The sequence below is a fragment of the Xiphophorus couchianus genome, chromosome 18 (genome assembly GCF_001444195.1).
Source record: "Xiphophorus couchianus chromosome 18, X_couchianus-1.0, whole genome shotgun sequence".
Taxonomy (NCBI): domain Eukaryota; kingdom Metazoa; phylum Chordata; class Actinopteri; order Cyprinodontiformes; family Poeciliidae; genus Xiphophorus; species Xiphophorus couchianus.
In genome coordinates, this window is record NC_040245.1 from 29761702 (window position 1) to 29775129 (window position 13428).

Below are 13428 nucleotides of genomic sequence, written 5' to 3' on the forward strand. Positions count from 1 at the left end.
TGTACAGGGGGGACCACATGCTTTCTGGCTCAGTGTTGAAATGAACTTTATTAGTGTTGTTTCCACACTGCTCAATTTACTGTGTATCACTGGTTGGAAATGAATATCTGATTATATGAAAATCGAGTGTTCAACGTATAAAATTGCATAATGAATGAAATGTGTAACAACCCTATTAGTGTGATTGACCCTTTGGGAGGAAATTAAATCAAGTGGGTGACTTCAACAAGTCAGTAAGTCTGGGATTGTACTTGCTGCTCTTTATTAACCCCATTAATCATTAGAACTAAACAACGCTCTTGGATAGTCGAACAGTCTTTAAAACCAAGAGATTAAATCCAGCTGCTTTCTACTCGGCAACAGCTGAAGAGCAGAGAGTCACTGAGCTTGCTCTGTGGTCCACTGTGAACTTAGCTTCACTACACTTCTTTACAGTCCTGTGACTTTTTTGCAGTTGACTGTTCTTCCTGTTTTTCCTAAGTCATGTTTGGTGTCTAACCTGTTTTAGGTTTGTATTTCTTTTTTGTCGATGCTTCCCTGTGGGCAGCCCGTGTTGCTATCCAGACTCCAATCCTGATGAGGTAAAAAAAAAAAAAATCCAGACTCCTTTACGCTGCAGTACCAGAATGTACTCATAATGTACTGATACAGTCTCTATTCTACCTATTGTAATTAAGAACTGTGTGCAGATTAACTCCATATATCCTATTCATGCAGATCACTGTTGATGAGTGACAAGTACTTGAGTGAAGATTTTCACCATAATAGTTTTCCATATTGTCAAAAGATCACTGTAGAGAATAAATAATTCAGTTTGAGTTCATCTTATTTATATAGCGCGTATTCATTACAAATACTCTCATATAACGTACATGTGATATACTTTTACAGTTGTAATGTAGTATTGGTTTGCATGTGATCCTCACACTTTAAGTAACTGTGTTAATAGTAAATAGAAAAGCAACTCTGCTTAATCAATATCACTGTATTGAAACTGTATTAGCCTGCCTATTTTAGAGGCTTTGGAGTTTGATTTTATTTTTTAAATCTACAAATGTATATCTATATATTTAGATTTTTTTTAAAATCTTGTAAGTACAGTATTAGGCAGAGAATACATGATGTATATACCACAGAGATGTACAAATATCCAAGGATATGTCTTTTGTTATTGTTTTTAATGATGTTCTTGGAGCAACACTGTGTGAATATGTATAAAGGGTTCCCTGTTTCAGTCTCTACCTCTTGATCTCACTGACCTTGAGTTACTTATCCCTTTTTAAATTTATGGAGATGAGAATAATTAAACAGCTGACTGTTTATTCAAGCTACTACGTTCATTCGCTTTATTGCCTCTTTGACATTTGCTGCTTTCCAAGCATTTCCTGAGGGTTTTCACTCTGTGAGAGGAAGGGAGTAAAAGCCAAGATTCAAAGTTCAGTATTGAGAATTGGAATTGATAGAAAATGACTGTCCTCTTTTTTTATTTATTTATTTTTTCATGTTTTGATTTGCTGGGCCCATGTAGCTCTGAAAATGTTTGCTGATCATTAATTGTTAAATTACCAGAGAATATTTCAGAATTGAACAATATTCTACCTGAATGATGAGTTCAGAGGTTAATTTAAAGACTAAACAGCATTTAGTTCTTGTCTTTTATGAGCGTGACTGAAGGCCCTTCAGCCAGTGGATGTGAGAGGAGCACGCTTGGCTGCCGTTTTGCCAAGCGACCAAAGTTTGACAAAATTTTTTTATAACTTTACTGGCCTTCTTTTTCTTACCTGTTGCTGCTGTTCTTTGATGCTGCATCACCTCTGGATCTTATCTCAGCTTGGTACAGCCTGTTTTTTTTCCTACAACAATGTGGTTTTCCAGTGATGCCTGGTGCGTAGCTAGCCCAGGATCTTCTACTCTTGGGTCCAAAGGTGTTGAAGGTAGTGGAGAAGTTGAAAAACAATGGCATCATCCACCCCAGTTCCAGGCTGATAGGCAAACTGAAGTGGGTCCAGCGATGCACTCACCAGGTGGCACGGCTGCACAAGGCCCAGTCGTTTGAGGGTCTTCGTCAGGTGGGATTTTAGAGCCACTGGCCTGCAGCTGTTGGGAGTCCTTTATGGGGAGTCTTTGGAACAGGTATGACTCGAGGTTTCCAGAGCTGTGGTACTCTCTCAGGTGACACCAACGTCACTTCCAAAGTCCACTTGGAACGTTGGGTCAGTCTGCAAGGTGCAGATCCTTCTCTGGTCAGGAGCCATGTGCCAGATCTCCAAACACAGGTGAAAAAAGTAAAAATTGCCAAAACTAGCATGGCATTATGGTGCATATTATTGTCAAATTTACAGTTCTAGCACTTAAGAAATAAATATGGTATCTATTCCATCTAAAGAATGGAATAAAAAATAGTAAATTGTAAATGTTGCTTTTATTTAGTTGATTTTACCTTAAAAAAGGTCAACGAGTGGTTAGTTGCACAAATGGACATGTATGCAAACCAAACTTGCTATTTTATTCTATAACTTATAATGAGGATGATGAATAGCATCCATCTACCATAAGGACTGTCAGCCCATAATTACAGATTTGGAATGAATCATTTTTACAAGGTAAGAAGATTAAGGCTTTATAAGTACATATGATCAAAAAGATATAAAATATACCACATTATGGAGAAGGTACGTATCTAGCCATTAGTAACTATGGAGGAAATGCTCCACCATCATGTAACCTAATATCTATAAAAAACAGATTAGCATCTAGTCTTGTGTTCGCTTGCAAGTCTGTTTATGACGGTGATATAAATCATGTGATGTGAATTTATGATGATCATACAGGAACGTGGGTCAGCAATTTGATCAACACCTGGTCTGTTTCTAAGCTAGCTATTTCAAAACTTTTGTAAATACCACTGTCTATGATCCTCAACTAGATAGAACACTGGCAAAGAACAAACAACTCTTTGTTCCAGTTCCTCACATCCGTCATGACGCCTTGAGAGATTAAATGTTGTAGTTGCAAAGGGTCAGTATCAATAGACCTTTTTCACGACAACCGGAAGCTGTGTCTACTTGTGCTGGGACACTCTCTGTTTTACTGAGTTTATGTAAGTAAAAGGTAAAACGTCTCTCTTTTCAACATCCTTACTTTTTTTTTTCTTTTCATTTTTTTCTCCGCTGAGTTTTTGCGGCGCTAGTGGCTCGTATTTTTTCTACAGTAGGCAGACAGGAACGATGGTGGAAGACATGCGGCAAAGGTCGTCGGGACCGGGAGTCGAACCCGTGACGTCCGCCAAACGTGGGGCGTGCTAACCCCCTGCGCCACCACAGCACGCCCCGTCAACATTCTTACTTAATTTGCCAGCATTTTTTTTCTCTGATGCGGAGGAAATTGCAGCGGTGAATTCACGCAGCAATATACGTGAGAATGAATGGATACAAGTTCTTCCATGAAGAATATCCGCAGCTATCAAGGTAAGAAAAGACCTAGCTTAGCGAGCTAACTGCTAACTACAAAATATGAAGTACATCAACATTGTAATGAAGCCTAAATTAGTGTGCTATATTATTTGGAATATTTGAGACAGACATGGTGTAAACTTTTAAACTATAGTTTGACATTCTGAAATTTGTTTGCCATTACAACTTGTGAAAAACAGCATGGCAGATGTTATGAGATGCTAGCTGACGCTTGATGTTCAAGCTGTGCTTTTGGAAAAGAGGGGAACTTTTCTCAGGAATGAACTCAGACTGGCAAAGAACAAACAACTCTTTGTTCCAGTTCCTCACATCCGTCATGACGCCTTGAGAGATTAAATGTTGTAGTGGTTAGTGCTTTCCCTTCCCGACCTGTATGAAAACTTTTAGTAGATTACATATTTTTCATATTTTTTGCTATGTGCTTCTATGTGAAGTATTTTGTTTTTTACAATATTTAGACTTTAAATAAGCGATTACAGAACCATTGCAATCACAGTTTTGATATTTGGTGTTTTAATCAGATATACCTTAAATACAATTTGCGGTTCATTAAATAATGCATCTGAAAACTGTTTAGATGGTTATATTTACAGAAACCTTTTCATCTGGAAAATACTGGCAATAAATATGACTTTTTAATAATGTCATCTCTTCTTTTCCACAACTCTGTTCTAGAAATAAAATACATATAATAACAGTTGAAACCAGAAGTTTACATGCACCAAATAGAAAGACACATGTTCCTTTTTTCTCAGTCTGTAGTTAAATCTAACCAAACTTCTCTTGTTTTGGTTTGGCCAATTTTGCAAATACAAACGTATTTCTATTTGCCATATGCTACAATAATAAGAGAAACTTCTGGTTTCCCCAAGTTCATATACATACATATACATAAACATACACCATTACAGTTTTAATGCCAATTTTATGTAGTGTTTAAAAAAAACCCTTCTGGGTTTTTCAATTGTTAAAATCACTTAAAACGAAGAAAAAAAACACATTTTAACATTTTAAAGAAATTGTCTAATTCCAGCACTGTAGGAACCAACAAATAAGATGTTTGTTCAGATGTTTAAAAGGTCGTTGATCAGTTCATGCAAATTCAGTATATAATGAGAATTGACATCGGCCGTGATTATTTTTCTGCATAATATCTTCTCTACCGAATATGACATTAGAAAACAATGTAGACATATGCTACTAAACGAGACGACTGTACTGCAATGATTCATTTAACGCCTTCTCCTGAACAGGCAAATTCCAAACATTACATTTACATCCTGACACATTGACGTCTGCTGACCCGTCCAGGTTCCTCCTCCAACTGCTGATCGCCTTTGGTCACGTCTTCCTCATCACAGAAAAACATCCTCTGTTCTCTCTGATAGCTGGAAAAACAACAGATAATTCACACATACTGTTTTTCAAAGAATTAATGTGAATAGCACAATGGTGCCAATGACACCAGTGATCAACAAGAAAGGAGCAAAATATAAAACTGAATAATTGCTCAAAATAAATACGAGTCATGAGCATAGAAAACAGACACAAAAAGGCCAAGGGATAAGGAAAAAAAAAATACCGACAAAATGAACTGGAAAAAAATATATAAAAAACTACACTTTGAAATAATTTGGGCTAATTTTAAACAAAGTTATAATTGCTGATTGTAAAAATGATTGTCATATCAGCTATAATATATTGGATCGCTTTAAGCTAACTATCACCGTTTTAAGTGATATCTGGGGCCTTTGAAAATAAAGAGTTATCTAGTGCTTAAATACCTAAACATGGACATGATTTAGCCAAAATTGAGACGTGTACAAAAAGCTGGTGGAATGGAATTGAGAACATTTGAGCAAACTTTATTTTTATAGGTATAAAATCAGTCAGTGGTTGACATGTTGCAGAGGTATCTCTGTTTTACTAGGCTTACTTGATCAGTCAACTTTCGATGAGCTGCCACTGGAGCTCTGACAGGCCTCAGGCCCAAACGTCACTTCAGAAATAAATATTTCAGCTACTGTTTACATACCTTTGGGATTATGTTTCCAGATTGATCAAGGTGAACTGTATCCCGTTCATCCTGATTGCTCATTGTGTTGTTGCAGTTGAGAGAATACTCTTCATGGAACAAGAGAGGAGGCACTCCTAACTGACAGAGTGGAGAAATTCTAACTAAATATAGAAGTTGTTTTACAATATTTAATATTATTTTACCTACCTCTCTGTAATATTTCCTTCCTTGTACAGACATAGATGTCAGTGTGACTTTGTCACCACTCTTTCTTATCAGTCTGACAATTTCCTCGTGTTCCAAGGACTCAACAGGGTCACCATTAACAGCCAACAGCAGTTCGCCATCCTCCATACCTGCTTCCTCTGCTGCGCTCCCCACATCCACTTCTCTCAGTACATGAGCTGGCATTTGTGGATGAAGAACAACAGGTGTTTATTGGACGTACATTTGCTCTGTTGGTAAATTTATCAGGGTGAAGTGTTTGAGGTCACTGACATAAATAATGTGCCGTTTTCTTTGTTGTTTACCCAGTCATAACTACGACACAGCATTTTTCTAGCTTGTATTGAACAGTTTCAGTAAGATTTGATGTGATTACAAAAGTGTTAAAAAAAAAGAAAATGTTAGCACCAAGCTTATGGAAGGCAAGGATGTCAAAATCAGAAAGCACCTAGAACAATTTTAGGTGAACACAGAAATGTTATAAAGAGGGTTTCACTTTTGTAACGAGTTTAAAAGTGTTGTTATTTCTTTGGTAGCTTTCTGTAGTGGTTGAGTCAAATCAGAATAACTGATGGAAAATGTGAGAAGAAAATGGCAATCTAAAAAAATCCTGAGGTTATTTCATCAGCTGACTGTATGAGTTTCTGTAAAGGGTAAGTTCATGTTAATCTCAGGGACAGATTGCAGGAGTGAATTGTTATTTCCTGTGTTACTCACCTATCTTTTGTGGGGGTTCCACTCTCTCTTGCCTTAGCAAAAAACCAAATCCATCAGGTCTTTTCAGCAAATGTAAGTTCTTAGCATAGTAGGGAAGGTTGTTACTTTCTGCCAGCGTAGGAAGGATGGGCATCCTCCGCCTGAGATAACAGGACTCACTGTCACTGTCAATTACCAGCACTGTCACCGAGTTCCCACTCTTCTTTACCTGATAACCAAACACACAATCTTAAAACAATCTTAGAAGACTCCTAGTCAACCAATGAACCATGTCAGATATTACTGAGGGCAGGATATACCTACAATTCTGTTCAGATTGGTGGTTGTGAGCCCTGACACAGAGACTCCATTGATCCAGATCAAAATGTCTCCAAAGTGGACACCAGCTTTCTCTGCTGGACCATCAGATACCGTGTTCACCATGTATCGACCCCTCTGACCTTCTGACACAACCACGCTGTTACCATGACGTTCACAAGAAATTGTATGGTAAGTACGCTCTACTAATAACTTTAAGCAACAGAATTCCAGGAAAGTCAAGGCGAACCAATAAATATGATTTTTAATTACAAGTTCTGTTAATAAAAATCTTGCTGTAGGAAAACGGTAAACTTTTTCTGTTTTTGAATACAGAACACAATCATAAGGAAAGCAGTGTAATAAGCAAGAAACATTTAGATCAACTTAAGACAAAGGGACAATGGACAGACAAAAGAGAACTGAAATAAATACCCTTGCTCCGTCTTAGAAGAACAGAGATCACTAAGTGTGCTTGTTGTTATCTGAGGTTGCCAACAAGCACAATTGTCAAAACTTGAGTGGAAGTTACCAGTAATTGGTATGATAGTCATCCCCAGTCCATGGTCTGGATGTCTGGTGATGTGACACAGTCTTGGGCGAGTCCACCTGTCTCCTTTGGTGGCTTTGGCAAGCTGTTGTAGGTCTAAATCCATGACCACTGCCTGATAAGGCACAACAGGAGGATTCAGCAAAGTGGAAAATGAAGATTACACACTGTGCAGAGACAATAACTAACATATAATTACTTAGTTTTTCCAATTCCAAATATGCTTTTGCTAAATGAAGTTAAATCAACCCTACTAAAGACTTAGTCAATCATCAGGTTTAAACATGGTCAGATCAGTACAATGGTAGTCACTCAACTAGTAGGACTTGTATAACATCTGTCTTTCCCAGTAATTTTCAAGTTTTGAAGAAGCGAAGGTGATTTTCCATCATGACATACAAATTCTTTCTGCAAATAAAACCTGTAGCTGATATCTATGGGTATCTAAATTATGGATTTATATAACTATATTGGCAGTTTTCCCAGATAAATTACCATCCATCCATCCTCCCATCCCAAGAAATGGTCAGTGTTACTAACCTCCTGGAAGCACAACCTGTCAAATTTTGAAAACTTTGAAAAGTTCCACCAATATGGGCTATGCTAAGAGACACAGAGTGTATGTTCAAGTCTGTGGAGATGTAGTAGAGGGACTGTGGTCAGGACAAGGGAAAACACAGTTGCAAACTTAACTTATGACTTTCTATGCAACCTGTGATGTTTTTGTCTTTTGGGACACAGCTTCATTAACTTGTTAGCATTCATTGGAGTTTGTTGGGTGAAATAACACACATCAGAGAGAAACGTGTGGTAATTTATGGCGTTCTAGCCACAAGCGACTGTTCAGACCGCCGTCGTGGTCCAAGAAGCCGCTCTGTTGTCCATCACACTTTGTGGATGTAGCTTGTGTGCTAGATTTACAAGTGTAATACAAACATAGAATAGAATTCAACTTTATTGTCATTGCACTGTCACAAGTACAAGCAACGAGATGTAGTTTGCATCTATCCAGAAGTGCTCTACGAGATATAATATTTATTTACAGATGTACAAGACTATGTATGTATGGACTATAAGGGGTTACAGCAAGAGATATAGATATTGTGTATAAGCTATATGCACAGATTATACAGAATATATAAGAATGTTAGGGAATGGATTATAGATAAATAATGGCAGATAAAATTTACAGGTTGTATGTGTGTGTGAAGAAAAGTCCGTGATGTGTGTGTGTGTGTGAGGATAGTCCATGTGTTATTGTTGTATGAGAGGATAGGGGAGTACAGTCCTTAAAGTTTATGTGCACCAAAGGTTCAGGACTTTTGTATGTAAAAGAAAAAAAGGTTGTGTTAACATTTTTTATTAATCGATTTTGTTTTTCCAGCTCTAGTGGCCTTTATTTGAAAATAATCCAATCCAACCAGGTCTTTATCAGTTTATCATTAGCATGCAGTACCTGCTCGTACTCTTCCCTCCGTAGCACCAGAAGAAACAAGTCTAAGCCACATGACTGGATCTTTCTCACAACCTGAGAAAGATGAAGGAAAATACATCAATTATGCACTTTATGTCTTACATACAGCTACTACACACAGACAACAGAATGGGGAACATGACAGGACAGCTACTCAGAGATCAGGACCTGCTGGCTGACTCAAATAATCGACTAGTTTGGCCTAGTGGAGCCGCACTGCTCCAAAATCACTAGAGCAAAAATAACTATGATTAATTCCTGATAATTAATTCCTAATTCACATATTGCAATGTGACATGTATTTTGCTATTCATTACAAAAATCTAATTATCAGTCTGACAAATTTTTTTCCACTACATGTTTTCGCATAAAAAAATGAGTTAATCGCTGTCTGAGTGCTGTAACTTGTTCCTGTCAGAAGACAAGTCCTAAGAGAAATGTACCCTGGAGCCATAACTTGAATAAAACTAATCTACACAATATTTACAGGCAGCTATATGAAAAATAAACAAACACTAAACCAGACTAACAAATACAAACACAAAAAATGAAAACAACAAACATCTACTTACAGAGAACATATCGGATATGGAGTTTTGGCTTGCATAATGACTCAACATGTTATCAATTCAAGTTCTAAGAGCCCTGAGATCTTTTCAGATAGATCTCTTCATCTTTTTCTGATTATCTGTCCATCTGTCCCATCCTTTGATAGAGATCTGACAGGATGGAGACTGGAGGTCAAAGAAGGAAAGTGGTGTATATACTGTAGCATCCCTGTCACTTATCGTTCTTGAATAATATTGAGACTTGTCTCTCTTTCTCTGCCAACTCGCATCCATCTCCCGAGACTCAAAAATATTGGGACATTGCCATTTGAGTCAACACTAAGAATAAGTTCACAGAAAGCCAGAGAATGGATGATAGACATGACTGAAGAACACATACAAATCAGGGCCTGTGTTCTAGAGAATCCTAGAGACAATTCTTAGAATTTCTGGAATTCTAAGATTTTCTTAGAATGTTGCTTCAGTAAGAGAAAATGTAATCACAAAGCACCTTGGTGCTCATATCATGACAAAATGTTGGAAGTAGTGAGGACTTTTAATGAGGATAAGAATGTCTTTAGCAGGACAGATGGTGGAAAAAAAGTTCTGAAAAGATCTCTATACCATTTATCTTCCAGCATCATGCTCTCCAAACTTCTACGGATTGTGTCTGTATATTACATAATATGTTAGTTATATATTCCCCATCATCTGCGGGGAACATATGAGCTGGTTTCTGGACACTCACCTTGAAAAAGTCCATGTTGTCCACATATGTCTCATTGACCTCCAGCAGTCGCTCTCCGCCTCTGAGGCCACAGTGCTCTGCAGGACTCCAAGGTTCCACTTCTCTAATTACGATGCCATGGTTGTTCTGTTCCATGTGTAAGTGAAAGCCAAAGCTCTGAGCCTCCACACGCTTCAGCTGACAGAGGCGGGGTACCATGCACAGGTCAGGTTCTGGACATACAGTTGAATAAGTAACATTGCTCTCGCACTAAAATGTGATTAAAGAACAAAAAACACAACAACACTCACCTAAATCATCAGTGATGATCAGAGCCGGATTATCAATCCCCTCCTTTGGGTTGAAGGTAAAACTAAAATAAAAAAATATACAAAATGATAAAATTGGGCCAGATAACCACATAAAACGTTAGGTGTCACAACAAATATTTTTGAAAATATTTTCAAATACTGGTAGAATTTATTGATGTATAATAATATATAGGCTCAACAGCCTCTTACAAAAGCCTGACTTTATTCTGTAGACTAGGGATGATGATGCAAAGAAGTATTTTACATAAAATGAAGAAAATGATGGAGAACCCTCAGCATTCTGTTTATGAGACCATCATAGAAAAACAGAGGTTCTTCAGGCAGAGGCTTCTTCAAGTTTACTGTAATACAGACTGCTTCAGGAGGACCTTCCTGCCTTCTGCCATCACTATCTTTTATAGCTTTATAAATGGAAATTCTGTGCCATTCATGCCCTGATGTCAGCAAGACTGAAGAAGCCATTTAGTTCAAAAGGAAATGGACACATCATAAAAATAAAATGGTACACAGTGATTTCTAAAAAGCAGCAAGTGGCAGCAAATATAGAGAGAACCTTCCAGAAGAAGGCAGAAGTAAAGATTCAAGGATTTTGGTGTATACAATTTTTACAAATCATGAATCATCCAATATGATTTTACCTGTCTTACAGGAACTTCTCCAATACTCCTATCCTACATCTGTAAGAGAAGTACGTTGCCAAATATAATGGAAGTGAGTTTCTCCTATAAGAAACTCCTTCAGTAGGAGTTTCTGTAAGACCTAAAGGACAGCAGAGCCAAATGTACTGAAGTCTCACAGCAATACCAGTACAACACAAACAGGTCTCTGAACACATGTATATTGGAGAGGTTTTGAAAGAAACAACTCGAACGTCTTCATTTCTTGACAAAACAAATTACTGAAGCATTTATTTATAAAAATGTTTGCAAAGTTAAAGAGGTGGCGGATAATTCAAAGACTAAATTGTGGACTTACCGTGGACAGTCCATCACATCCTGGTGTCCTGGTGGAACATGACAATGAGACTCTGGTAAACAAGGAACAGTTTTTACTGAGCCAAAGCACCTAGAACCAAACATAATGCAGCACGTTTAGGAATGGCATTAATAATAAGCTTAAATAAGCTTTGATTTGTTTATTTGTATTTACAACAGAAAGCATCATAAAACAAAAGTTAGCCATATACTTGTCGACTGGCGTATTACTGACCAAACATCTTTCGTCATCCAATCCTAATCAAACAATGACAGTGATATTACGGTCATTACATATGGGTGAAATGTATGATGTAAAATTATGATTGTACGAAATCTTCCAATACAATAACACTGTTGGTGAAACTGAAAGTTTGACAGGGAGACGTTGCATCATAAAATCACACCTCAACATATATTTGATACATACCTGGGAAGATGAAACCATAAGCCATAGACACAATTTTAATCCATTAAGAGTAGCATTTATGAAATCAAAATCTCAAAAAATTTGCTCATATCTCTTCACTTGATGTAGTGTATATTTTTCTTCCAAATATATCTGGAAATTAATTTGATTTATTTTTTTAATGGTACAAAATTTTCCAATGTTGATGGTAAGCTGGATAGCAATCAATCATAAATTGGGTCTATCACCGTCCATATGTTTTGTTTTTAATTTTTCACCCATATTTTCAGAAATAAATATTTGATAGAAGTTTTGATTGGGATGTCGTAAATCTCAGTCAGATGAGTGCATAACAATTCACAAACAAGAGGCTTTTGAAAATATCTAAATCATTTTAAAGATGTAAGGGGTCTCGTTTTTACTGCCCATGAAAATAGTGGCATCATTGGTTAATTGACTTCTAAAAACTTTTCCTAAAATATTAAGAGGGCCAGTATTAGAGTTTTTAATAGACAGTATTTAGCTACTTTATGGACAAACAGACATATAAATAAATAAGAAAATCTTGTGATTACAAAAGGTCTTCGCAGTGCGTTTGTTGCTCAGGCCTAAATATCAAACTTTGATTTAGATAATGCCACCCCATAAAACTTTAACCGCTAGTGCTGGTGTCAGATTAATATTTTTTTAATTAAAAATCATGACAATGCAAAACACTACAGAGATAGTGCTGTATCTGCTACTATTTGTGATCATTTTTGTAGCATTAGCTGGTACTAGACTCATATATTTTTATGAACTTGCCAAAAAGTCCTGATAGTATTAAAACTAACATCTGCAGAAGAATGCATAAATAGCACAAAGGCAATGTAAATCAGTTGAAGGAAGAAAGACGGAAAAGCCAGCCTACCTTTAGAGGATGACATGGAGTTCTCTGTTTTCAGCGACTCATAAAGAGGAACTGTGAAGGGACAAAGTTCACAACACACTCAGAATCAACAGGTGAGATAGTAACTCCTTTCTTCACAAATCCTTATGTTAAATATTGACCAACACTTTGAAAATGATTGTGAACTCAGTCTGAGACCTTATGGTGGAAAGCTGCGGGATTTTAAAAAAAACATTTTTACAGTACAGGATCAAAGGTATCTTAAACCTAAAGTGCACCTTACAATACAGTTCTGATCGTTGTACTCAATACTCGATACACAAAGTATCTATCCAGACAATTACCGAGTTAGTCAGTACTTGATAGTTAAGTACTGACTAACACAGGGGTGGGGAACCAGTTCTGCATTAAGAGCCTAATTAAGCTTATCTCTGTAAAAAGCCACACAGCAATTTCAAGATTAGCTTTATACCATGTTGCTGAAACAGCTTTTTTTCTTAGTCCCTAAGGTTTTAGAGGAACACCTGACAGTATTTATATTTTACCAGTGTTGGTTCGTACTCTGTTATAGCTACTCGAAGCAACTTTTTCACGTGTCAGTAAGAACAGAACAATGATTAGACTTAACTTGTTTAAGCGCAGCAAAAACACCTTCATAGACATACAGAAAACATTGCCAGACTGGGGGATATGATAGTCTGCTGCACAGGGGTGGAAATCCCATTTCATTATTGGGGGGGACCATAAACAGGGAGATTTCCTAAGATCAATTTGGGGGGTTGGAGGGCGGCAAAGT

At 37.1% G+C, this 13428-nt stretch overlaps 1 protein-coding gene across 3 annotated transcripts; it reads right to left on the minus strand.

The window, feature by feature from the left end:
* Positions 1–3914: 3914 nt before the first annotated feature.
* LOC114161388 (Na(+)/H(+) exchange regulatory cofactor NHE-RF3-like) lies at positions 3915–12804 on the minus strand. 3 transcript variants are annotated; one of them, XR_003599005.1, is made up of 11 exons: positions 12654–12804; positions 11336–11425; positions 10340–10401; positions 10050–10261; positions 8736–8807; positions 7262–7394; positions 6736–6875; positions 6433–6640; positions 5698–5894; positions 5509–5624; positions 3915–4861 (listed from the first exon to the last, which is right to left on the minus strand). XR_003599005.1 is itself a non-coding variant. In XM_028044640.1 (11 exons), the coding sequence occupies exons 2-11, from the start codon at positions 11347–11349 to the stop codon at positions 4829–4831; spliced, it is 1191 nt and encodes a 396-aa protein (XP_027900441.1). In that variant the 5' UTR covers positions 11350–11425; positions 12654–12798; the 3' UTR covers positions 3915–4828. The 3 variants fall into 3 exon arrangements, 2 of the variants coding, with proteins under 2 accessions (XP_027900441.1, XP_027900442.1); XM_028044640.1 differs by having other exon boundaries at positions 5509–5628; positions 12654–12798; XM_028044641.1 differs by having other exon boundaries at positions 5509–5628; positions 6736–6872; positions 12654–12796.
* Between the last annotated feature and the right edge of the window lie 624 nt (positions 12805–13428).